This window comes from Eulemur rufifrons, chromosome 2 (genome assembly GCF_041146395.1).
Source record: "Eulemur rufifrons isolate Redbay chromosome 2, OSU_ERuf_1, whole genome shotgun sequence".
In the NCBI taxonomy this organism is placed as follows: domain Eukaryota; kingdom Metazoa; phylum Chordata; class Mammalia; order Primates; family Lemuridae; genus Eulemur; species Eulemur rufifrons.
Window position 1 is genome coordinate 81,057,405 of NC_090984.1, and position 26,189 is coordinate 81,083,593.

General features: G+C 37.7%; 2 protein-coding genes and 1 non-coding gene across 6 annotated transcripts in view; 1 reads left to right on the forward strand and 2 right to left on the reverse strand.

The window, feature by feature from the left end:
* The window catches only part of POLE2 (DNA polymerase epsilon 2, accessory subunit), a 29,362-nt gene extending 25,150 nt beyond the window's left edge, over window positions 1-4,212 (reverse strand). For all 4 annotated transcript variants that reach the window (XM_069464651.1, XM_069464642.1, XM_069464634.1 and 1 more), the window contains exons 1-2: window positions 4,134-4,212; window positions 695-795 (exon numbers count right to left, since the gene is read on the reverse strand). In XM_069464651.1, the coding sequence (XP_069320752.1) occupies window positions 695-795; window positions 4,134-4,201 (169 nt within the window). In that variant the 5' untranslated portion in view covers window positions 4,202-4,212. The remainder of the gene's footprint in view (window positions 1-694; window positions 796-4,133) is intronic.
* Window positions 4,213-10,021: 5,809 nt separating this feature from the next.
* Window positions 10,022-26,189, forward strand: part of KLHDC1 (kelch domain containing 1) — a 47,152-nt gene continuing 30,984 nt past the window's right edge. Inside the window, exons 1-4 of the mRNA XM_069464673.1 lie at window positions 10,022-10,117; window positions 24,340-24,410; window positions 24,894-25,011; window positions 25,456-25,574. Of these exons, the coding sequence (XP_069320774.1) occupies window positions 10,022-10,117; window positions 24,340-24,410; window positions 24,894-25,011; window positions 25,456-25,574 (404 nt within the window). The remainder of the gene's footprint in view (window positions 10,118-24,339; window positions 24,411-24,893; window positions 25,012-25,455; window positions 25,575-26,189) is intronic.
* LOC138381223 (small nucleolar RNA U13) lies at window positions 13,893-13,996 on the reverse strand. Its single transcript, XR_011233133.1, has one exon. It is a non-coding gene; the product is annotated as a small nucleolar RNA U13 (small nucleolar RNA).

The following is a 26,189-nucleotide window of genomic DNA, read 5'->3' on the forward strand; positions in this document are numbered from 1 at the left end:
CACTTCCTCTTAAATCTTTTAAGGACTGGCTCTATAAATTAAAATAAGTTTGTGCTTTCCTTGAAATCCACTTATTCTTATTACAAACATGATATAATTTTGAGTCTATTTTCTCTACATTTTACTTTCAGTAAAGCACTTTCCAAGTCTGTTTAGTATATTAATTACCAGTGGATTGGTAGAATTGCTTTCTATTAACTAGTAAAAGTTACTGCCTATGCTTTTTATTATAGGCTTACAAAATTAAATAAAAATTACTAGCCATTCCAGAAAAAGTTTTTTAAAAATCCCTGAAGAAAGCAAGAAGAGAGAGTTTTAACTCCGCTCACCTTACTTTTCTCTTCTTTCCCCCCCCCCCCCCATTTAGGAGTACCCAACGTAAGTACTCCTATAACAATAGGCTGTGAGAGACAAAAGTGACAGTGAAGGATCAGATCAAAATCAGAAGTCAAGTGCAGGGAAGATGGTGACACCTCTACCAGGCAGAGAACTGTAAACAGGTCCTTGAGGAATATTCTGAGGTTCCAGCTAAACTAAAAGTATTACCCCTTGGGAAGAAATGCTATCATACATATGTCTTATAACACTAGGACATCTTAATGTTGAATCCTCAACTTCAATTTAAATCTATAAATCTAACCAAGTATTCAGAACTATATTAACAATTTAAGAGTTATCAGAAAATACTACTTACAGGGTTGCTTTTCAACTGCATCGATAATCTTTTCCAGTTTATCTTCAAGCTCTAGTTCATTGATGGATTGAAGAGCTTCTGTGAGATACTTAATAGCTTCACTGATAAGAAGGGAAAGATAAGGCATGTCATTGGTAATTAAAGACTAAAAGTTTTACGCCAAAAAGTGGCAAACACTCATCAATCTGGCATTGAAATTAAGATCTACTCACTCCTCCCTTTGAGTGGTACTCACCTTCCCTGCACTTTCTGAACAAAACCATCCTTTTATGCCTGGCTAACATAACCACTCTTAACACCCCAAATCATATCCTCCCTCTAAGAAAACCCTTCCTAGACCAGCCCTACCTGCTGCAATCTCCCCTTCCTTCTGAAATTGTTAAAAATCACACTTACATATACCTTAGATCTGATTTATCACATTAGCCTTGTATTATTTACTTCCTTACATTAAAAATTAAAAGCAAGAATCTGTCTGCCTCAATGTCAGGCACCATATCCTGAACATAACAGGCACTCATATATTTATTAACTTTATAATGCATTTGTGCAAAGTAAATTCCAGGAATTTCATCACTGTTTTCAATTGCAAAATTAGAAAAAAAAATTAGGCTGCAAAAAATCACACACATTTTGGGGGAATCTTGGGATAGCTCTTAAAATAGACCAAAGTCCATAAAGCCATACAGGATCTGGCCCCTGCCAAATCTCATTAGGCCCATATATAATGTCCCTGGCTTTCCTGGTACTCTCCTGCTTCACGGTATTCATATGGCCATTTCCTCCCACTCTTCTCTCCATCTAGTCAAGTCTTGCTCATCCTTTAACATTCAGCCCAAACCACTTCGTCAGTGAAGCTCTTTCTTGACTCCACAGTAGTTTACACACCTTGTTAAACACTCTCATAGCACTGCTTTCCTGGATTCCTTTCACAACTGAAATTAAATAACTGTTTAATATCCATGGTAGACAGACTTCTAAGGTGGCCCCCAATAATCCATGCCTCCTGGTTGTCACACCTTTGTGCAATCCCCTCCCCTTGAGTGTGGGCTGGACCTCGTGGCTTGCTTCTAAAAATAGAATTTAGCAAAAAGGGATAATTTACTGCATTGTAAGTTTAAAAAATAAAATTTAAAAAGAAACAAGATGTCACTTCCCTGATTAGGTTATCAAAGACTGTGACTTCAGTTTTGCTAGCAGACTCTCTCTTGATGAAGCCAGCTGTCATGCTGGGGAGGCCCACATGTCAAAGAACTGACGCTAGCCTCCAGTCAACAGCCTGCAAGGCCCACTGGGAACTAAATGCTGACCCACAGAAAATGTGAGATAATTGATGTGTGTTGCTTTAGCCTATAGGTTTTGGGGTAATTTGTTATGCTGCAATAGATAACTAATACACTATCTGCCCCCCCACAAAGCTCCAGAGTGTCTTACTCTCTCTTGCACCCTCTTGCCGCAGTACTGTGCTTTGCAGCTAACAGATTTGAGTATATTTCTGACTGAATTAATTAATGAACAAAAGCTTAACATTAGGTCAAATTCTAAGTGAAAGGATAGAAAAGTTAATTGAATAATTGCTCATATTTTCAAAATGTCAGAGACCAACTGGACAAAATTCATTTTCTACTAAGGTTTATGCACTCTTGCCCTGTTACCATTAACTCAAAAGCAAAGTTAAAGGTCCCATAAAACTTGGAATAGGACATGGGCAACGTATGTAATTTGAACTTTTGTACCCCCATTATAAGCTGAAAAAAAAAAGAATAAATTAAACAGAGGGAAAAAAAAAAAAAAAACTTGGAATAGGGCTCGCACTGCAGCATGTACCCTGTAATCCCAGCTACTGGGGAGGCTGAGGTGGGAAGATTGCTTGAGCCCAGGAGTTGGAGACCAGCCAGAGCAACATAGTTGAGACCTGGTCTCAAAACAAAAGAAAAAGAAAAAAAGGCCCATGAAACTGACAATTACAAAAATTACAAAAACAAACTGAAAACTCTACACCCACAAGACCAATCAAAACCTGGTACAGAGGCCGGGAGAGGTGGCTCACGCCTGTAATCCTAGCACTCTGGGAGGCTGAGGCGGGTGGATCTTTTGAGCTCAGGAGTTTGAGACCACCCTGAGCAAGAGCCAGACTCGTCTCTACTAAAAATAGAAAGAAATTAGCTGGACAACTAAAACATATAGAAAAAAATTAGCCGGGCATGGTGGCGCATGCCTGTAGTCCCAGCTGCTCGGGAGGCTGAGGCAGAAGGATTGCTTGAGCCCAGGAGTTTGAGGTTACTGTGAGCTAGGTTGAGGCCATCGCACTCTAATGCAGGCAACAGAGTAAGACTTTGTCTCAAAAAAAACCCAAAAAACAGGCCGGGCGCGGTGGCTCACGCCTGTAATCCTAGCACTCTGGGAGGCCGAGGTGGGCTGATCGTTTGAGCTCAGGAGTTCGAGACCAGCCTGAGCAAGAGCAAGACCCCATCTCTACTAAAAAAAAAAAAAATAGAAAGAAATTATATGGACAGCTAAAAATATATATAGAAAAAATTAGCCGGGCATGGTGGCGCATGCCTGTAGTCCCAGCTATTCGGGAGGCTGAGGCAGGAGGATCGCTTGAGCTCAGGAGTTTGAGGTTGCTGTGAGCTAGGAGGATGCCATGGCACTCACTCTAGCCTGGGCAACAGAGTGAGACTCTGTCTCAAAAAAAAAAAAAAAAAAAAAACCAAAACCCTGGTACAGAAAGGTATATTCATTCCAGTGGGTATTTAAATAAGTATAAAATATTGTATTCTAGAAAACAAAGCAGATTTAATGAGAGAAATCTTGGAAAGGATCATTCTATAGATCTTAAAAAACATGGATATGGCCAGGAAACATGACTTTCAGGGAAGTTACAAAGGAAATCTTTAAAAAAAAAAAAAATCCAGGATAATACCTAAAAACTTTCTTAGAACCTACCTACTTTTTAATTCTCCAGGAAATAATGCCTAATACAAACCGGGAGGGGGGGCAATTTCTGCAAAAATATAAATTGGCAACCACAGATATGCACGTAGGCTTTCTCAGGTCTCTCATTTGATGTCTCAGTAACCGCGGGAAGCAGCGTTGTTAAGATTCCCATTTAGAAGAGGCGGGGACATCGGGAGCCGGAGAGGTGCCCAGATCACTGTGCTAATAGACGGCTGCTACGAGACAGGTCGCTCAGTTTGGCAAGTGCAGGATCGCCTGCCTGGAAGAAACATTTCAACTCCGCGCACACCTAAGAAAGCATCGCAGCCTCAAGATCGTGCCAGATCGACTTTGCTTCTTAGAACTTTTTAAGGGTCTCTGTCACTGGAAGGCAAGCCCCCTCTCGGCGCACAGGGAGCCGCGGCGGCGAGTCCTGCTGCCCCGCGAGGCGGCCCCGCCCCGGCCCCCCTCAGCCCGCAAGCTGCCGAAGTCGACTCACCCCCGGAGCAGCAAGCCCCGCAGCTTGAAGGCGGAAAGCGTTCGGCTCCGCACCCGCTCCGGCGCCATGTTCGCGATTTGGCGCCACCGCCGCGGCTCCGCCCCTTCCCGGGCACGCCCCGCCCCAGCTCCGCTCCTGGCCCCGCCCCCTTGGGGTGGGCAGCCTGGCTGGGCTCATGCTTGGTCCGCTCAGGCTTCCCAGCGGTTCCTCAGGATCCAGTAGGCTGAAAGTGGGGACCACCACGCACCGCTTTGCTGCCCGGAAAATGAAGGGCGAGAGCGTCCTTCCCTGGTGTGTGGTTCGGAATGCACTTCCCTTATCCCACGTGCTCCGATGAGCTCCCACTCGATCTTGTGAGTCCGGCGGGGCTTCCCAGACCCACCCCTTCCTTTCGAGGCCGTAAGAGCTGCAGGGAGGCCGGTGTACTCGTGTGCCCTACTGCACACAGGCTCTGCAAATACTGCGTTACTTGGTTTTCCCCTACATTTGCTGAAAGCTGTTATAAATCTCCATCACTCCTACCCACCCCGCTTTTTATTTTAGTTGAGGGCTTCCCATGCGCCATGCACTGTCATGAGAGCTTTAAATGTATGAATTGACGTGTTGCTCACAACAGGCGAATGAGCTGTGACCTATTTTTTTCCACAACAGCCTTATTTTACAGATGAGAAAACAAACATAAAGATGGCAAAGGACTCACTCAAAATGAAGCGACTAAATAGTGGTGGAGCCAGGACTTTGAACTTGGATATTCTGATTCCAGTTAAGTGGACTGTCAATCTGCTACCCTTCAAAATCTTTGCTCCAATGTGTTGACTAAACCGTGGAGTGCTGTAGTGAACTGCAGCTTATAAAACATAAGGATGATTTCTAAGTACTGATAGACAGTTGAAAGGACAGTGGGTCTTGTGAGTGAAATAAATCAGCTCTGCTCCCTCTCCACCTAGCTAACAGGTGCCCTGTGGAGTTCTGAACATCTCAAAGGAGCCCAGCAGACAACAGGAAATGTAGATTTTTTTTTTTTTTTTTTTTTTTTTTTTTTTTTTGGTACAGTGCTAGACCTATTGACTAAAACTGCCTTTTGGCATCTGTTTCTACAGCCTGGAGTAGTTCCTGAGAAGTTCCTGGATGACAGCATGGGGGACAATCTCCAGACATGGAACCCAGCCCAAAATCATATCTTAAGGGCAAGGTCACTTTATCCCTAAAGCAAAGGGAACAGATGGATGCAGCAGTTTCACACAGCAGATTCCATTATCTGCCTGTAGTTAAGAAGAGGAGTGGATACAGCAAGTCACAACAATTAACTATTTTTCTCTTCATCCCCATAAAAATAGCAAGCCACTTGGCCTAGCTGCTGGCATCTCCCTTCTCTTTCTTTGGGATGCCACACCATCTCCCTACTCTATTCCCCTCCCCCCTTTCTCTCTCTCTCTCTCTCATTCTCTCTGTCCTTCTAAAGGCTAAAATAAATTTTACTTTTATATCTTAATCTCTGTGTGAGAAATCTTTCTCCACCCATGCCATGAACACCTACTAGGTTTTCCACCCTAACACAGTGACCTCCAGGATATGTGGTTAAGCTTTAAAAAAATTTTAAAAAGGAGCCAGGAGTGGTGCTCTGCCTGTAGTTTCAGCTACTTGGGAGGCCGAGGCAGGTGGGTCGCTTGAGCCCAGGGCCCAGGAGTTTGCCTGGGTGACAGAGCAAGACCTGGTCTCTTAAAAAAAAAAAAAAAAAGCAAAGTTTAGCAAAGGAGAAAAGAACAAAAATATATGTACATCTTTATTTGTTTTTGCATTGAAAAAGTCTCTAGATGGTTAAACTAGACACTATAAAAATGATTGAATTGTAAGGAGATGAAAGCGAAATCTTTCTTTATAGTGAGATTTTGACCCATGTATATGTTTTACATATTCAAAAACATAGAAAAGAAAAAGTAAACAAAATTGAAAGCATACTAAAACTAATAGACCTAATTATATATTAAATTGGTAACGTTATGTCACAGAGAAAAGTGATTTTTGAACACAGTTCTGTTTTGGGGGGGTTTGTTCACTAATCTGGCAAAGGGCCCCACCCACCTTCCACCCAGTGACCCAGCTAGTAAACTAGGGCATCCTCCCCCATAAACCAGTCAGTCACCAATTCCCTGTGGTTCTACCTTTTAGTTTCTCTCAAATCTGTTCACGTCTATCTTCACGGCCAGGCCCCTCACTGAGGACACTAGCATCTCTGGCCAGCAGTGACTGACCTGCTAACTGGTCTCTTTGCCTCCAATCTTGCCATTAGAATAAACCTTCTAAAACATAATTCTTACCATGTCACTTCCCTAAAGTGCTTCAAAATCTCTCCATATCAAAATAAAGTGCACAGGTCATCTCTTCCTCTCCAGTTCCTTCTGCCAGGAACACATCACTCTCTCTTCCACTCCATTTGCCTGAACAATTCCACTCATCTTTCAGTTCTTAGCTTAAACTTTACTTTCTCTCAGGAACCTTCCCTGTCTCCCCCAAATCTGAGTTAAAGGCCCTACTTTGTAACCCTAAGGTGCCCCAAATTTTTGCTACCTTCACACATACTGCACAGTGTTGCAACTGTCTGTTCTCTGGTCTACAGACCCCACTACACTCCAGGAGGACAAGTGCTCCATTTCAAAAATACAATACCAATATTACTAGTAACAATAAAGTGATCAAGTGAGGACTTTAAAAATACATATATTATTGAGGCATAGTTTACATTAAGTAAAATGCACGTATCTCTATGCAGTTTAATGCATTTTGATAAACATATACAACGATGTAACCACTACCCCAGTCAAGATATAGAACATTTCCATCCCTCCAGAACATTCCCTTGTACTCCTTCCCATCAGTCCCCTCTCCCTACCCACTCCTTTTTTTTTTCTTCTCTCTCTCTTTTTTTTTTTTTTAGAGACAGGGTCTCATTTTGTCACCCAGGCTGGAGTGCAGTGTAGTGATCATGGCTCACTCCAGTCTCCTGGGCTCAAGCAATCCTCCTGCCTCAGCCTCTTGAGTAGCTGGGACTGTAGGTGTGCACCACCACACCTGGCTAATTTTTTTATTTTTTGTAGAGATGAAGTCTCACTATGTTGCCCAGGCTGGTCTCTAACTCCTGGACTCAAGTGACCTCTCCACCTGGGCCTCCCAAAGGGTTGGGATTACAGGTGTGAGCCACCATGCTCAGCCTGTCATTATGGTTTCATCAATGACCTTTTTAATTTCCACATCCAATGGTAACTTTTCAGCCCTCATCCTTACTTGATTTCTCCAAGGTCTCTGACCCTGTTGACCATTATTAAAACAGTTTCTTTTCTTGCTTCCATGGTACTACAGTTTCCTGGTTGTCCCTCGCTCTGGTTGATCCTTATCTTCCTTTCTTTTTTCTTCTACTGAAATGTTCATATTCCCAAGGCCTTCTAGTCTTCTTACTCCACATACTCTCTTTGGGAAATCTTATCCATGCCCAGGCCTCCCACAAACTTGTCTGTATAATGATGACTCCAATAGCTTCATCTCTAAACTAAACAGGTAATGAACTCCAGACTACTCTAGCTACTGCCTGGAAATCTCCATATGTATGTTCCACAGACACTTTCTAATCAACAAGTCAAAACTAAAGTCAGTGTTTTATATATGCTGAGAATAGCACTACTATCTTACCAGAGCCCAAGTTAAAAAATTGAAGTCACCTTGACTTCATCTATTCTCTTGCTCCACAAGACAAATCTGATAAAAGCTTCAGATCTTCTCCTCTTTGAAAACTAGATAAGAGCTATAGGTCTTTTCTCCTAGGAAAAAAGAAAGAGCACACACACATTTATAGGTTCTGAATCCCCTATGGCATTTAGGAGTCCATATATCCCAGGGTAAGAGCTGCTGTTCTGTATCTTGTTGATTCTGTCTCTTTAACATTCTTATATGCATCTATCGTTTTCATCTCTAGAATTATATAGCCTTTGGTTCAGAATTTCATCTTTTCTTGTAAACTGGAATATATTTAGTCTAAGGGACTTAGTAAGTACCTAATAACAAACGGACTGTAATTGATACTACAGATATATCACTGAACAAGAAACACAGTATCTCTGCTCTCAATGGAGCTTATAATGCATCAGGGAATATAACAAATATAACTACAGGTACCAGAAGTGTGTTATGAAGTTTAGAGTACTATGAGAGCATATAACAAGTAGACCTAATCTAGACAGTGAACTTCTCTAGAGACAATGTTTAAACTGAAAGCTGAAGAATGAATAGGAAGTATCTAGGTGAAGTGAGTCCGATATATATATGATAAATAAAAAAGAGAGAACTTGATAGTTAGACTTCTATACCAATATGGCAGACGAGATATCCTGAACAATCCTCACTTTAAAAAATACTAAAAATTTTGATCAAATATAAAAGCCAATGTTAAAAATATATCAACAAGCCAGCAAAAAAGTAAAGAATACCCAGAAGGAAAAAAAGAAGCAGGACCAAATATCTTTTTAAAAATGGGAAATCAGAAGGTAAGTAAAGGACAAAATTTGGCTTTCCCATTGAGGTCATTTACTCAAACACCAAGACTCATTTATTTTCACCACCTCACAGAGTTCAGGTGACAGGAGATAAAGTGTAGAGACTACCCAAGGTATGAAGTCTAATAGAAAATCCCTTGCATAAAGCTAACATTCCAAAGGACTTCACCAAGATACTATTTCAAATGTTTTGGATTAGCCCCCAGGAGTTTAACAACATATTCTGTTAAGCAGTCACTGTCGTACATTGCTGATGTTGACAAAACTTCTATTGAGAGACGTTCAGCTACACCTAGCAAAATTACAAACGCATTTATCCTCTGACCCAGCAATTCCATTTCTAGAACTCTACCCCAAACCCATACTTGTAAAAATACAAAATAAGATATGCATAATGTTATTTATTGTAGCATTATTTGTGATAGCAAAAAACTGGAAATAACCATTATGTCCATCAATAAGGACCTGATTGAATAAACTATATAACACATCCACTCAATGGAGTGCTGTGAAGCCATAGAAAGGACTGAGGAAGATTGATATACACTGACATGGAATGATAGATACATTGTTAAGTGAAAAGAGCAAGTTATAGACATTGCATATAATATGCTTCCTTTTTCGTAAGGAGGAAACGTGTTTACTTACACTGTCAAAAAGAAATAGTTCACTAAAGTGCACCAGACTTAAATGCTTTCTAAGGTGATGTAATACGTAGCATTCTTGAACGAAGCTGAACCACAATCTAATAAAGCCTTTAGATACTGCTTCTAGTCTAAAATAAATATGGGAGAAGGGTGCATAAGTTAATGAAAAAGCACACTGAGGAAGCAATCAGACAAACCCAGAAGGTGGGATGGCTATAGGAAAATAAGGAAACTAACCCAATTTAACAAATCATGACATAAGAGAGAAAATATTCTAGATTAACAAAGACATAAAAAAAAGTCTTGTGAGGCATAACAGCCAAATACAATGCAATGCTGGCCAAACCAACTGTAGAAAGTCATTTTGAGAGAACCAAGGAATTTGATTATAGACTGACTACTGAATGAGGTTGTAGTCCCAAAACAACACGATTCCAAGCGAGAGGAAGTCTGAGCGCAGCAGGCCTCCTGGAAGTCAAGGCCCCTTCCTCCTGCTAGGAGCCAAGACATCCCTCCCGGCCACACCGCCCTTGGCTCGGCTTCCCGAGCGAGCGAGCGAGCGAGAGAGCTGCGAGGCGGCGCAGACGCACTGGTTCCGCCTTCCCACCAATCTCGACCCTCGACGCGTTCCGTTCGTGCGTGGACGAGTCGGGACGGGAGGAGAGGCCGCTCGGTGGGCAGGGCCCGCGCCGCACGGATGGCGGACTCGCAGCTGTTCTGCGTGGCGGAGGAGCGCAGCGGCCACTGCGCCGTGGTGGACGGAAACTTCCTCTACGTGTGGGGGGGCTACGTGGTAAGGGGAAGAGGCGGGACGGGGCGGACTCGCCGGGAGCCCGCCGGCCCCTCGGTCCGAGCGGACGCAGAGTGCCCGCCCACACCCGCTCCCGAGGCAGCGGCCCGGGCCTGGCGCGCCCGGCGCCTCCCGCGCCCCGCCCGCCCCTCCGCCGGCGGCCGCCCCCCAGCCGCGCCGGGGCTGGCCGCCGTCCCGCCGTTGCTTCGGCTGGGGAACCTTCACACCCCCTTCCAGGCCTCTTCCCACGCCCCGTCTCCCCTCCCCCAGCCGTCCAGCGACCCCGGTTTGCCCAATACAAAGTCAGTTACAGCGCGATTAATTATCTTTCCGCACTGGCGCAGGCTTAAAAGGACCCGGGGACGCCGTGCTGTGTTATTGTGTTTATATTTCTTTATTCCCACGGCGCGATTTGAAATAAAATATCGAAATCACTGAAGCATTTAAATATTTCTAAGCTATTTTTAGTGGTGTTTCTTTACTAATGAATATGAATTTTTTTCTCTAGTCTCGAAGTAGATTCGTATTAGCAATAATATACTAAAGAGTATTATAATGAAGGGTTTAATATATGTGTGTTGGTTTTGCTTCCATAATCATAGGGTTATAGAAGCAAGAATCGTAAAGCTGGAAAACAATTCAGGAATACTATATGTCAACTCCTTAGTTTTCAGATTTAAAAAAAAAGCCATCTGGAAGTCCTACTGGAAGTGGAACCTTCCTCTTCTGTCTCCATACTGTTAATACTATATGACAGACCTGTCACCTGACTGAATCACACTGAAATGAAGTACATACAGGCATACCTCGGAGATATTGCGGGTTGGGTCCCAGACTACCGGAATAAAGCGAGTCGTGAATTTTTTGGCTTCCTAGTGCATATAAAGTTATGTTTATACTGTGTGTACTGTTAAGTTCGCAATAGCATTATGTCTGAAAAACAACGTACATATTTGTGTCTAAGAAAGCAATGTACATACTTGATTCTGAAAACCTCACTGCTTAAAAAATGCTACAATCATCTGAGCCTTCAGTGAGTCCTAATCTTTTTGCTAGTGGAGAGGAGAGTCTTGCCTTCATGTTGACGACTGCTGACTGATCAGGGTGGTGATTGCTGAAGGGCGGGATGGCTGTGGAAATGTCTTAAAATAAGGCTACAGTGCAGCTTGCCACATCAATCGACTCTTCCTTTCCTGAGTTTTCTCTGTAGCATGTGATGATGCTGCTTGATAACATTTTACCCACAGTAAAACTTCTTTCAAAATTGATGTCAATCCTCTGAAACTGCTGATGCTTTATCAACTAAGTTTATGTAATATTCTAAATCCTTTGTTGTTGTTTCAACAATGTTCATAGCACTTTCACCAACAGTAGATTCCATCTCAAGAAACCACTTAATTTGCTCATCTGTAAGAAAGCAACTCCTCATCCATTCAAGTTTGATAGTAAGATTGCAGCAATTAAGTCACATCTTCAGGCTCCACTTCTAATTCTAGTTCTCTTGCTCTTTCCACCACATCTGCAGTTACTTCATCCACTGATGTCTTGAACATCTCAAAGTCATCCATAAGGGCTGGAATCAGCTTCTTCCAAACTCCTGCTAATGTTGGTATTTTGACCTCCTCCCATTAATCACCAATGTTCTTAATGCCATGTAGAATGGTAAATCTTTCCTAGAAGGTTTTCAGTTTACTTTGCCTAGATCCATCGGAGGAATCACTATCTCTGGCAGCTATTGTCTTACAAAAATGTATTTCTTAAATAATAAGACTCAAAAGTCAAAAGTACTCCTTGATCCGTGAGCTGCAGAATGATGGATGTTGTGTTAGCAGGCATGAAAACAACACTAATCTCAGATTTGTCTCCATCGGAGCTCTTGAGTGACTGGGTGCATTGTCAATGAACAGTGATATTTTGAAAGGAACCTTTTTGTCTGAGCATTAGGTCTCAACAGTGGGCTTGAACTATTCAATAAACCGTGTTGTGAACAGATATGTGGTCATCCAGGCTTTGTTGTTCACTCTACTGCACAGGCAGAATAGATTTAGCATAATTCTTAAGGGCCTTAGGATTTTCAGAATTGCAACTGAGCATTTGCTTTAAGTCACTTGCTGCAATAGCCCCAATCGAGTCGGCCTGTCCTTTGAAGCTTTGAAGCCAGGCATTGTCTTCTCTCTATATATGAAAGTCCTAAATGGCATCTTCTTCCAATCTAAGGCTGTTTCATCCGCATTGAAAATCTGTTGTTTAGCGTAGCTACCTTCCTCAATAATCTTTAGCTATAATAGATCTTCTGGATAACTTGCAGCTTCTGCATCAGCCCTTGCTTCACCTTGCACTTTTATGTTATGGAGACAGCTTCTTAAACCTCATAAACCAACATTTGCTAGTTTCAAACTTTTCTTCTGCAGCTTCTTCACCTCTCTCAGCCTTCATAGAATGGAAGAGAGTTAGGGCCTTGTTCTGGCTTTGGCTTCGGCCTAAAGGAATATTGTGGCTGGTTTGATCCTCTATCTAGACCACTGAAACTTTCTCCACATTAGCAATAAGGCTGTTTTGCTTTCATATTATTCATATGTTCACTAGAATAGCACTTTTAATTGCCTTCAAGAACTTTTCCTTTGCATTCACCACATGGCTAACTGGCACAAGAGGCCTAGCATTTGACATGCCTTCCTCACTAAGCTTAATTACTTCTAGCTTTTGATGTAAGGTGAGAGATGTGCAACTGTTCCTTTCGTTTGAGCACTAAGGCCATTTTAGGGTCATTAATTGGCCTAATTTCATTACTGTTGTGTCTCAGGGAATAGGGAGGTCCAAGGAGAGGGAGAGAGACAGGGAAATCCTTGGTCAGCAGAACAGACAGAACACATGTAACATTTATTGATTAAGTTTGCTGTTTTCTATGGGCATGGTTCAGGGCTTCCCAAAACAATTACAATAGAACATCAAAAGATCACTGATCACAGATCACCTTAACAGATACAATAGTAATGATGGAAAAGTTTGAAATATTTTGAAAATTGCCAAAATGTGACACACAGACAAAAAGCAAGCACATGCTATTGGAAAAATGGTGCCAATAGACTTATTCAACACAAGGTTGCCACAAACCTTCGATTTATAAAAAACGATACCTATGAAGCACAATAAAGCAAAGCGCAATAAAACGAGGTATGCCTGTACTCTGTGTGTTAACTAATTCTCAGATCCAAGTTGGTATTTTTTGTTGTTGTTTTGTGTGTTCTTAATTTAGTGCAGTATCAGTATGGGAAAATTAGAACTAACCTTTGAGTGCCTACTATATTTGGCATATGCTACGAACTTTCATATCCCTAATATTATATATTCTTACTATAACTCTGTAAAGTAGGTAAGATCCCCATTTTATAAATAAAGACAATGAGTCAATGAGAGTAAGTAAATTTAATGACCATTTGACCTCCAGATCTGGCAGGAGATACCAACCTAGATATATGGGATTTGCAAAGGTAATTTTTTAATGATAAACTAAATAAACTAGGTGATTATGCTTTCTTAATGTCTAACATTTCCACCATTTATTCTTCATGAAAAAAAATAGTCTGGTTATAGTGATGGTTGTATACATAAGAAATATTTTGATTGTTTTTGAGCTCTACTGCTTGAAGATATAGAGGTGTCAAACTTCAGATGCTATATTGATTCTCATATTGTAAAAGTCAAGTGAAAAGATTCACTTAAAATAGTAACCTGTAATATCTCACATCTATATAGATTAAAACATTTTTTTCTCTCACATCAGACAGATAATGTGCTGACGTGGTAACAAGGTTTGAGGGAGGCACATCTCACACATGAGCACAAAAACCCAATCATCATGCTTACGAACTACAGAAGGATCTGTATAGATTGCTTCTGGGCCCATAAATGAAATGTCTGCATTTTTTACATATCATTTTGATCCTGAAAATTGTACAATTGATAAAATTTCAATTCTTCAAGTGGCTTTTATTGAAATACTTCTCTTGCTACTATACGTTAATCCAATCAGAGATGCCATAAAGAACGCCCTGGAAAATGGAACACAGCTTTAGATCCTGAATCTACTACTTTTTAAAATTCCACGAATTATCAGCAGTTGAACAATGTCTAAGGCATAAGTGAAGGAAAGGGAGAGTAGGAGGCAAAAAGAAAGACACGATATATCATGAGAAAAAGTAGTATCCTTCCAACAATTGTTTTAGTCAGGTCTGTCTGAACAGAAGGTAACTAAAAGGCCCTGGAATCCAGAGATATTCCAGTAGTCAGTAGTTAAGAATAATGATCAGATGATTCCAGATTATATATATATTCCAGTCACAATTTTCCTCCTGAACACAATTGGCAAACGTGTATTCTAAATCTCACTGATATCTGTCTAAATTACTTATTGCTCTATTGTCGAACATACTCTAAAGGACATTATATTTGAAGATAGCCCCATCTGTAGAGGTAAGAATGGTAATGTCTAAAAAAAGTGGTTGATTCTAATCAGTGCCAGAATATTCTTTTGCTCTTAGTTCTTCTATATCCTTTCCACATTACTGGAATTCACACAGACTTTAGTGTTCCTACTGGGAACATTAAAAGTTGTGAGTAGTTTTCCCAGATTTTGGAGGAAAAACTCAATGTCTTGGCATGTTTGCAGATGACATGCTTTCCTCGATGGCCTGAATCATTTGAACAATTTTATTTCTGTATTACAACTGATACTAATACATTTTGCTCTGAATCTTTTCTTATAGACAATACCTGTATAAATATGCTTAACTACATGTTTCTGTTATGGAAATGGACTTAAAGGGAAGGAAGATAAATTTAGAAAATGAAAAGAATGAAGATGGGAGGCTTATGGTGTCAGATTTTAAAACATGTCACAGTACTATAATAATTAAACCAATGGTCCTGATGCAAGTAGAGATAGCATGATGGAATGGGAGAGAATTTAGTAACAGCAAAGCATACAAGACTCTTTTGTATTTAAAAGATATCATTTCAAATCTGGAAAAACAATCACTTATGCAATAAATGGTCCTAGGACAGCTAAAGCAAAATAATATTGGAGACTTGAGATTGAAGAGTTATAAAAAAACTGAGCTATACAATACTGGAAGAAAATATATGACTTGTAAAATCTTGAGTTGGGGAAAAGACTATGAAGGAAAAGATTGGCAGATCAAACTTTAAAAAAATTAAAAACATTTTTAAACATCAGAAAATGAGAAGGCAATGATAAATGGAAAAATATTTGCACCACATATGAAAAACAAAAGTCCTATAAAAATAAAAGTGTCGGTATCCCCATTGAAAAAGGAGGGATAAGTGCAATTTACAAATAAGAAATACAAATATAATATGAATCAAATCCATTAGCCAGGTGTGTTGGTGCATGCCTGTAGTCCCAGCTACCTCAGAGGCTGAAGCAGGAGGATTGCTTGAGCCCAGGAATTTGGGGCTTCACTGTACTCCAGCCTGGGTGACAGAGTGAGATCCTGTCTCTTAAAAAAAAAGCACAAAAACACACAAAAAACCAAACAGAAAACCCAGCTGAAAATAACAATTTGCAAAGATTCTCTCTAATTTGGAAAGATTAAAAAGAATTTAGGGGAACAGCATGGGGAAATGATTTACCAATACACTGGTAATGGGAGTACAAATTTGCGTAACATTTTTGAGGAGGAATTTAGCAGTGTGTCCAAAAGCCTTGCGTGTATATTCTCTTTAACCTAATACTTCCACTGTATACATTCATAAATGGTAACATAGGCCATCTATGTCAGATAGAAGACATTTATCATTCTCTTTAGCTGCCCAAAATCTGAACCTCCTTCTGTATTTGTGGTATTCCCCCAATGAGTGAGTCTTGTCAGGTATTTATTTTAGTTGTCTAACTAACTCCTACCTATCCCCATAAAATGTAAGTTCTATAAAGATAGGTAGTTTGTTCCCTATTGTATCCCCAGTGTCTAGAACTGGTTATAGCTCATGGTAAATACTCAGTAAAAAGAACTTGAAAGCCAGGTGCTAACTTTTCCAGCCTCACTTGTAGCCGGGTTGTGAGCAAGTGGCTTGGACTTGGTTAGATGAATCTGTGCTAGATTTGGACTTGGGAATAAAAATGTAAAAAACCAGGACCTCTAGAAGATTCTTACCCTGCAACAGAGTTTAGGAAGATGAAGGTCCCTGGCAAAAAAGGCAGTGCCACAAGCTGCAGTGTAGTGCTCAGCAGTGACTTCAGACCTGTTCTACTGGCAGAGTTTACATAATGATGATTCTGTGATCATAATATTCATTTCTTAAAATTTTATTTAGTTAATTTTTAAATTGAAATATATGCATTTTGTACAAAAGAATGTATGAAATAAGTATTGTTTAAAGGTAAGCATCTGTTTACCCTCCAGATTTAAGAAATAGACTACAACCAGTACCTTAGAAGCTTTCTGTTTATCCTTCATTGATTGCATTGCTGCCTTCACCCCCACTCCCATGGGTTACCACTACCTTAAACTTACTAATCACTCTTTTCTCTATAGTTTTCCCATACGTGTATCACTAAACAATATATTATTTGGTTTTGGAATCATAGCATATATTTTCTTTTGTGACTTAATTCTTTTCGTTTTTAGATTCATACATTGCTTATATTTAGCTGGTATGCACTTGTGTGGCTGCACCTATTATTATAATACTTAGTGTCCATTATGACTGGTCAGTACCTGTGGTGCCTGTTGTTAAACCATTTCTGGATTCACTCATTTAATGTGTATCCTGTATAACATTCTATTGTGTGAATTTACTGTGATTTATTTATTTATCCATTCCACTATTGGTGAATATTTGAATGTTTCTAATTTGTTGCTATTATAAGCATTCTTATAACATGCCTTCTACTATACATGCATAAGATCCTGTACATAGGGCATATACCAAGAAATGAAATGCTGGGTCACTTGGTATGCACATGTTCAAATTTACCTGGAAATGTCAGACTGTTGCCAAAATATTTGTATCAACTAAGACTCCCACGAGCCGCATCGTTGCTCCACATCCTTGACAACATTTGGAACCATCTGGCCTTAAATTATTTGCCAATCCAGTGAGTGTGACATCGTATTTCAATGTGGTTTTTGTTTTCATTTCCTTGATTACTGATAAAGTTGAATGTCTTTTCATAACTTATTCACGTTTCTATAAAAATGCTGGTTCATGTCTTTTGCTCATTTTTCTATTGGGTTATTTGTCTTTTTTTTCCCGATTCATATGAATTTTTTAAAAATATAGTTATATAAGTTGAATATATCTTTTCAGTTTATAACTTGTCTTTGTATTTCTTGATAATTCTTTTGTTGAACAGAAGTTATTAATTTTAATGCAATTTCAATCTTTTTGATACTGCTTTGTGTTTTTAAGACATTTTTTCCTACATGGAGGCCATAAGGTCTCCAATATTGTCTTTTAAACATTTTTCAGTTTTGCCTTCCATGTTTAAATCTTTTCATAACCTAGATTTTTTTGTTTGGTTGGTTGGTTGAAGGTAGGGATCCAGTTTCATTATATTTTCCATGTGGATAACCACTTGTCCTAGTGTTATATATCCCCTCCTTTTCCTACTAACCTGCAAACACAATCTGTCATACATTAAATTTACATGGATGTGTGATCTGTTTCTAGGTTCTTTATGCTTTCACTTAGTCTATTTGTTTATTCTTGTGACAGAAATACACATTCTAAATTATAATACCTTTATTAGAAGTCTAAATGCTGGGTAGTGAAAACCCCATCCCCACTCTATCTTCTTCTTCAGGAGTATTTTGGTTATTTGGGCCTTTTATTCTTTTGCATAATTTTTAAATATTTATTATAGCAAAATATATAAAACATAAAATTTGCCATTTTAACTATATTTAAATGTATAATTTGGTGGCATTAATTGTATTCACAATGTTATAAAACCATCATCACTATCTAGTTCCAAAATTTTTCATTACTCGAAATAGGCACTCTGTACCTATCATGTAATACAGTCCCATTCTCTCTCCCCTTAGTCCCTGGTAATCTCTGATCTACTTTCTGTGTCTGAATTTGCTTTTTTTCTAGATATTTCATATGAATGGAATCATATAATATTTGTCTTTTTGTGTCTGGCTTATTTTACTGAGCATGTTTTCAAGGTTCATCCATGTTGTGGTATGTATCAGAACTTCATTCCTTTTTGCAGCTGAATAATATTACATTGTATGTATGTACCACATTGTGTTTAGCCATTCATCTGTTGATGGACACTTGAGTTGTTTCCACCTTTTGTCTATTGTGGATTATGCTGCTTTGAACATTGTGTACTAGTAACTGAGTCTCCATTTTCAGTCTTTTGGGTACTTAGGAGTGGAATCGCTGGATCATATGGTTATTCTACATTTATCTTTTCAAGAAACCACCAAATCGTTTTCCACAGCACTGTACCATTTGTATATACTTTTGAACAAGATTGTCAAACTCCACAAAATCCCCAATTTGGATTTTATTCATTACTGTATTCAATCTTTAGATCATTTGGGGGAGATTGACATGTTATGGAATTAAGTTTTCTAATCCAATTATATAGTATATCTGTCTAAAATATTTAGTAGAACTTTTTGATGTCTTTCAATAAAGTTTGATAGTTGTTTTTATAAGGATCTTGTATATCTTAGGTTTATTCTTAGCCTCTATGTTTTTTATTTCAATTATGAATTTTATAAAATTAAATTTCCTGATTGTTGCTGGTGTTTTGAAATATAATGGACTTTTGAATTATTGTTATTCTGGCAAGCTTTCTCAACTTTCATTAATTCTCATAATTTATCTGTTAATTTTCTTTTTCATTCCTATGTAGATAGTCATAATCTGCAAATGGTGACAGTTTTGTTTCTTCCATTCTAATCTTTATTTTTTTAATTTCCTTTTCTTCATTGTACTGGTGAACCTAAAGTACAATGTTAAATAGAAGCTATTTTTTTCTTGTTTTTAATCTCAAAAAATTGCTTCAACATTTAACGATTAGATTTGATGTTTGCTTTAGGGTTTAAACGGCCAAGAAGTATTTGGAAAAATGTTTAACATCACTACTCATCAGGGAAATGCAAATAAATGCAAATCAAAACCACTATGAGGTATCACCTCACCCAAACTAGAATGACTGTTATCAAAAAGACAAAAAAATAACAAATACTGGTGAGGATGTAGAGAAGAGGGAACTCTTACACACTGTTGGTGGGAATGTAAATTAGTACAGCCATTATGAAAAACCGTATGGAGGTTCCTCAAAAAATTAAAAATAGAACTATCATATGATCCAGCAATCCCAGTACTGGATAGATATCCAAAGAAAATGAAATCATTATATAAAAGAGATATCTACACCCATATGTTTATTGCAACACTAGTCTTGATAACCAAGATATAGAATCAATCTAGGTGTCCAACATCAGATGAATGGATTAAAGAAAATGTGGTATGTGTTTACACACAATAGCATACTATTCAGCCGTAAAAAGGAATGAAATCTTGTTATTTGTGGAAATACAGATGAACTTGTTTGATTTTTTGTAGACAGTTTTTATCAAATTAAGGAAGTTCCCTTCTATCTGATTTTCAATGAGTGATGCTGAATTTTAGAGAGTTCTGGAGAATTTTAGAGAGTATCTTTTTTATATATTGCTGGAGCCTGCTTATTAATTATTTTTTAGGATTTTTGTGGCTATGTTTATAAGTGAATTGGATAGTGTTCCTTTTATATTCTGGAATAATTTTTGTATGATTGGATTATTTGTTCTTCGAATGTTTCGTAGAACTCATCTGTAAAGCTATCTGAGCCTGGTACTTACTTTGTTGAGGAGGTTTTAAATCTCTGAGTCAATCTATTTAAAGATACAGGATTGTTCAGATTTTCGATTTTTTCTTGAGTTAGGCTTGATACAATTCTTCCCCACTCCATACCCCTTCCAGTCTATCTGTTTCATTTAGGTTTTCAAATACATTGGCACAAACATAAGTTGTTCATAATGCCCTCTAGGCCGGGCGCGGTGGCTCACGCCTGTAATCCTAGCACTCTGGGAGGCCGAGGTGGGCGGATCGTTTGAGCTCAGGAGTTCGAGACCAGCCTGAGCAAGAGCGAGACCCCATCTCTACTAAAAATAGAAAGAAATTATATGGACAGCTAAAAATATATATAGAAAAAATTAGCCGGGCATAGTGGCGCATGCCTGTAGTCCCAGCTACTCGGGAGGCTGAGACAGGAGGATCGCTCAAGCTCAGGAGTTTGAGGTTGCTGTGAGCTAGGCTGATGCCACGGCACTCACTCTAGCCTGGGCAACAGAGTGAGACTCTGTCTCAAAAAAAAAAAAAAAAAAAAGAACATAATGCCCTCTATTTAATTTTTGTAGTAACTGTAGGTATATCCCCTTTTTCATTCCTAAAATTGCTTATTGGTGACTTCCTTTTTTTTTTAACCCCTCCAATAACCCTGCCACAGGTTTATTAGCCTTCTGAAACACCAACTTTTGGTTTACTTGATCCTCTCTTTGTATTTTTTCTATTTTATTAATATCTGCTCTTTGTATTTTCTCCTAATTTCTGTAGGTTTATTATTTTTTTTTATTTCTTGAACTTCTGAAGTTAGATGCTTAACTCATTCTTTTTGAGACTTTTTGATTTTTAATGTAAGTATTTAAGAATATACATTTTCTTCTAATTACCTCTTTAACTGCATCCCTCAAGTTTTGATAAATGGTATTTCATCATTTTATAGTTCTAAATATTTTATGCTTTCCATTATTATTTCTTATTTGGCCCATAAGTTGTTTAGGAAAATATTTTAAATTTCTAAACAATGGCATTCTTATAGTTAGCTTTCTGTTATTAATTTCTAACCTAATTGTGTTGTACGCAGGAAATGTGGTCTGTATCTATCTGATACCAGTCCTTCCAAATATGTTTAGGTTTCTGTAAGGACTAACATGGGGTCAATTTTCATAAATATACTATTCGTTCTTATGAAGAATATATATTCTAATTATTGGATGATGTAGTTTATATATGTCCATTTTATCAGCCTTACTAATTGTATTGTTCAAGTCTCCTATATACTTATTATTTTATCTCTTGTTTTATTACTTACTATAACAGGTATTAAAATCTCTAACTCTGTTGACTTGTTAGTTTCTCCCTGTGGCCCTGTCAGTTTTTGCTTTGTATGTATTTGTGGGCTACCTTCTTGAGTATATGTGAATTTAGAATTGTTATATCTTTCTGGCCAATACTTTATTACTTTGTAATGACCCTCTTTATCTGTGGTAATATTATTTTCCTTAAAATCTATTTTGCTAAGATTAATACTGCTATACCAGCTTTCTTTTAGTTAATATTTTGCATGGCATTTCTTTTTCCACCCCTGATAGGAACTGTGTATCTTTATATTTTATATGTGTGTTCTACAAACTACATAGCTGGATCTTATTTTTATCCAGTCTGATATTACTTGTGTTTTATCTGGAGAGTTTTGCCTATTTTCATTTAATATAATTCTAACACACTTTTTCTATCAGATGGGTTTTACATTTGACTCTCTTTGTCTCTTCTCCTTCTTCTCTTTCTCATCTTGTTTTGAGGATTATGTGACTAGTTTTTGTTCTCTTTCCATTTTTCTCTCTTCGCTTATGTAGAAATGATGTGATTTATTTGTAGTCGTCTGATACCTATTTATTTCAACATGAATACTTCACGAAGTTAAAAATTTCCCTTCTTCCCATACAATTCAAGTGCCTTAGAAAGTTTAAAGTCTCCTTTCCTTTGTTAGTACTGTTCCTTTCCTTGCCTGTTCTCAAATTAGGTATCAAAAAAGTTTATCCCTTTGTTTAATGTTTAAATTTACCCACACATTTTCTGATAGAATACCATTCCTTCTTGCCTTTAAGATTTCTAATTTGTTATTATTTTCCTTTTTCCTAAAGTAGTACATCCATTAGACTCTCTCTAAATGATGGTCTGTTATTGGCCAACTGTCTCAGTTTTTGTCTGAAAATTTCTTTATTTCACCTTGGATCTTAAAAGATACTTTCACTGGGCATAGAGTTCTAGATCGACAGCTGTTTTTAAGAATATTCCTTTTCTTTAGTGTTCTGCAGTTTTATTATGATGTGCCTAGGTATGGATTTCTATTTATTTATCCTGCTTGGAATTTTTTAGGACTTCGTAGATCTTAGAATTAATGGCTTTCATCGATTTTGCAAAACTCAGCTTTTGTCTCTTCAATATTGAGTCTTCTCCATTCTCTCCATTGTGTCCTAATATAGTTTTGATTAGATTGAGTTCTTTCCTCTCTTTCTCCTTGTCGCTGAACTTCTTTAAAAAATGTGTGTGTGTGTGTGTGTATTTTTCATCTCTCTGGGCTACATTCCTGGATAAATCAGTTCACTAATTCTCTTTATGGGCTGACTGTGACAAGAGCAGTTTCAGTTGAATGATGTGTTCAGAAGCCAGACTAGCCTGGGTTGATAAGAGAATGAGAGGTGAAATAATGGAGACAGAAGTTTAGTTATGAAAGGAACAGAGAAATGGGAAGAGAAAGAGTCAAGGGAGAGTTTTTAAAAAAAAAAAAAAAAAGATGAGATGAGGCATGTTTGGATATTGATAGGAATGATCCAGTAGAGAAGGAAAACTTGATGATGTAGAAAAGAAGGGATAATGTAGGAGTGAAGTCCCTGAGAAAGTGAGAAGGAACTAGGTCCAAACTTTTTAATTCTGTGCTTCATTTGTATTGAAAGATTACTGAAAGGGACTTCAAAAAATATAATCAGGCTGAAGTGAGCATGCAGTCAGCTTAACAGGTGTTATTCACTTACCCATTTACTCACTTAAGAAGAGAGAACAGAATAGATGAATGGCCCTGTTGCTGCAGGGAACTTGGAGAGGTTTAGGAACTGAAAGAAGACTAGAGTGTAATGAGTGAAAGGCAAATTGAGGTTTGGAGGGATAGCAAGTACCATATGTACAGAATCATAGGAATTTTAGGCTATCTTAAGAGTAGTAGGGAGCCATTGAAGGGACTTAAGCAGAATAATGCCAGATTTCATTTTCATAATTTTTTTTGTAAAGGTGTACACATGAGGCTACTGGAGCCTGATGCCATTAAACTTAAAATTATACAATTAACTCCCCTTCTTATAATTATTTGTTTACTTAGCCATCCAATATGGCTTCCTCAGTCAGACATGGGTGGAAGTTTCCTTGGAATTAATAGAGTGGTTTTCTGTTTTGTGTGTGTGTGTATGAGAGAGAGAGACAGGCAGACAGACACAGACTGACCTGGTAGTCAAGATACTATTTTTAAAATTTAAGTAACATAACAATGAGAAACAGCTAAATCTACTTCGTATGTTAATAATTTGTGCATAATACAGTTTTAGAAATTCTTAAACTGCTATGTTCAAATTATTTTATGGATTCTAAGAAATCAAGGCAGATTTGTATAACGATTTATTTTAACCCCTAAGTTTTTTAACTTAAGATAAATAGGATTGTTATGCTATTCTTATTTCTCTTTTCATCAAAGATATCAGAATGTACTATTCTATTTATGTTATTAGTTTCTTTAGAGATTATTCAAATTCAGAATTGTCATTTTGACTAGTTAAATTTATCATGATTCTTATATTCTAGATTTAATGAACACCTAATGCTATGCCTTGGATATAGTAGGCACTCAAAAAATATGTTTAGTGAATCAAGGTATCCAATACAGTGCTCTTAATTATATCTTTAAAAAATTTCCTTCCTGAATTACTTCCCTTCACCCAAAATGTATTGACCTTTTTTGATATTTCTTGTCTTCCTGGCTTTACAGTCTTTAATATTCTGCTCTAAATCTTATTGTTTTGCTATTTTCTCTTACTCAGAATCCTAAAAAGAGGTTTAATGCCCTGGGTCTTTTTCTTAAGATGCATATACTTGCTATTTTGTATTCTAAACCTTTATTGTTTTTCTACTTTCTCTTAGAAAATCTTTCTTTCCTTCCCTTTTGATCTATTTTACTTTATATTGAAAAAAAAATCTTTGAGACTGATTTTGTGTTTTGTAGTATTTTGATTGCAGTTTTTCTCATCCTGAGGAACTCTTTAATTGTTGCTATGTAATTGATAAATATAATGTTATGTATTCTGTATTTTTAGTCTATTGAAGACAATGAAGTATATTTGCCTAATGATGAAATTTGGACCTATGATATTGATAGTGGGTTATGGTAAGTAATTTTAAATTGCAGAATGTCTGATCTCAGTATCTGTTATAAATGTTTTCATAGTCTTCAGGAAATTTGAGACCATACTTAGAACATACTGCAACATTTATAAAGTTTTGCTTCCCTTTTTTTCGTTGCTTTATTCTCTGTGGCTCCTTCTTTCCACTCCTGCCTTCCCTTTTCCATTCTTTGTCCTTTACCATTGATTTCAAGACCACTGCTATCTCTGAAGACTTTATTTTATTCTACTAATTCCCAGTTCTGGTCATGTGTGTGAAAATTTTGTGATTTTTTTTTTTTCCCCTCAGCAGGTTGAAAAGTCTTTACCCTGGATCTCCTTAGAGTTTTTACTGTATTGGCTACCATTACATTTTAATTATAATTGGCAGTAACAATGTTCACTGAAAAAAAGTACTCATGGAGTTAAAAGGGAATTTTATTTCCCTTTCTGGAAAGTTATGGGATTCTGTGTTATTCTTGCTGCAGGAGAATGCACCTAATGGAAGGAGAACTCCCTACCTCCATGTCAGGAAGCTGTGGTGCTTGCATTAATGGAAAGCTGTACATTTTTGGAGGATATGATGACAAAGGATACAGCAATCGAGTAATACTTTCTTTTGATTCAGGAGTGCAGCAAAATGTAATATTTAATGTGTCATTTCATCTCACAAGTTACAAATATTTTAAAAAGAAGATACATGTAGAAAATCTTAAATCCGTAATTATAAAGTTTTAAAGATAGATTGAAAATACAACAGTCTTCTCTTCTCCCATGTCTTTCTGCTTCAGAATTAACTACATATTTAATTGATATATGTAAGGCAAAAGCAGATGGGAAAACTCCACTTCAGTATGCTTTGTATTTAATTTTTACTTCTAAAACACTGTCTCATTTTTATTCTATAATTTTTAATTTTTAATAGGTAAAAAACCTTACCTCTTTAAAAAGAAGAAAGCAATAGTGTTCATATTTGGATCACAAATTCCTCTGATATAGATTTAATTTTTAAATGTCCTGTCTGCTAATAGTGTTCTCATCTTTTAAAAGCTTTATTTTGTTAATTTGCGAACAAGAGATGGAACCTACATTTGGGAAAAAATCACCAACTTTGAAGGACCACCACCCACACCACGTGATAAACTTTCCTGCTGGGTATACAAAGACAGGTAATGTAGCAACTGCACTTAATGCATTAACCGCACTTAAGTAAGGATAATAGCTTTTGGCCAAAATAGAGAAAACTTGAAAGTATGAATTTTTTCAAGATATGATTATAAACATCTTTTGATGTTGATGGTAATGGCAGTTCTCATCCCTGGATGAGAACCATGTCATAAAAATAAACATGGTATTCAGTTCACCCATGTAACAAAAACACTTGTACTCCCTTAATATTTGAAATTTTAAAAATAATTTAAAAATAAAAAAGAAATAAAAGGAAAAAAATCACGGTAGAGGCAACTGTTTGATTTTTTACACTCATTTATTACTTAATTTCTGAATAGTTAGTACATTCACATGGTTCAAAATCGAAACCATATTAAAAAGTACACAAGGAAAGGTCTGTTTCCCATCTCTGTCCTAATCCAACCTGTCCCCATCTCCCACGTGCACAAAAAACCACTTTTATTATCTTTTGTGTTCTTATAACAGTGGTTCCCAAACTTGTCTGCCACTGGAACCATCTGGGTGGGGATCTTCTGAAAATTCCAAAGCCTAGATGATGACCAATTGAGTCTCTAAGGGTAGAATTTTTTGATGGTTCTCAAGTGATTCCAAGG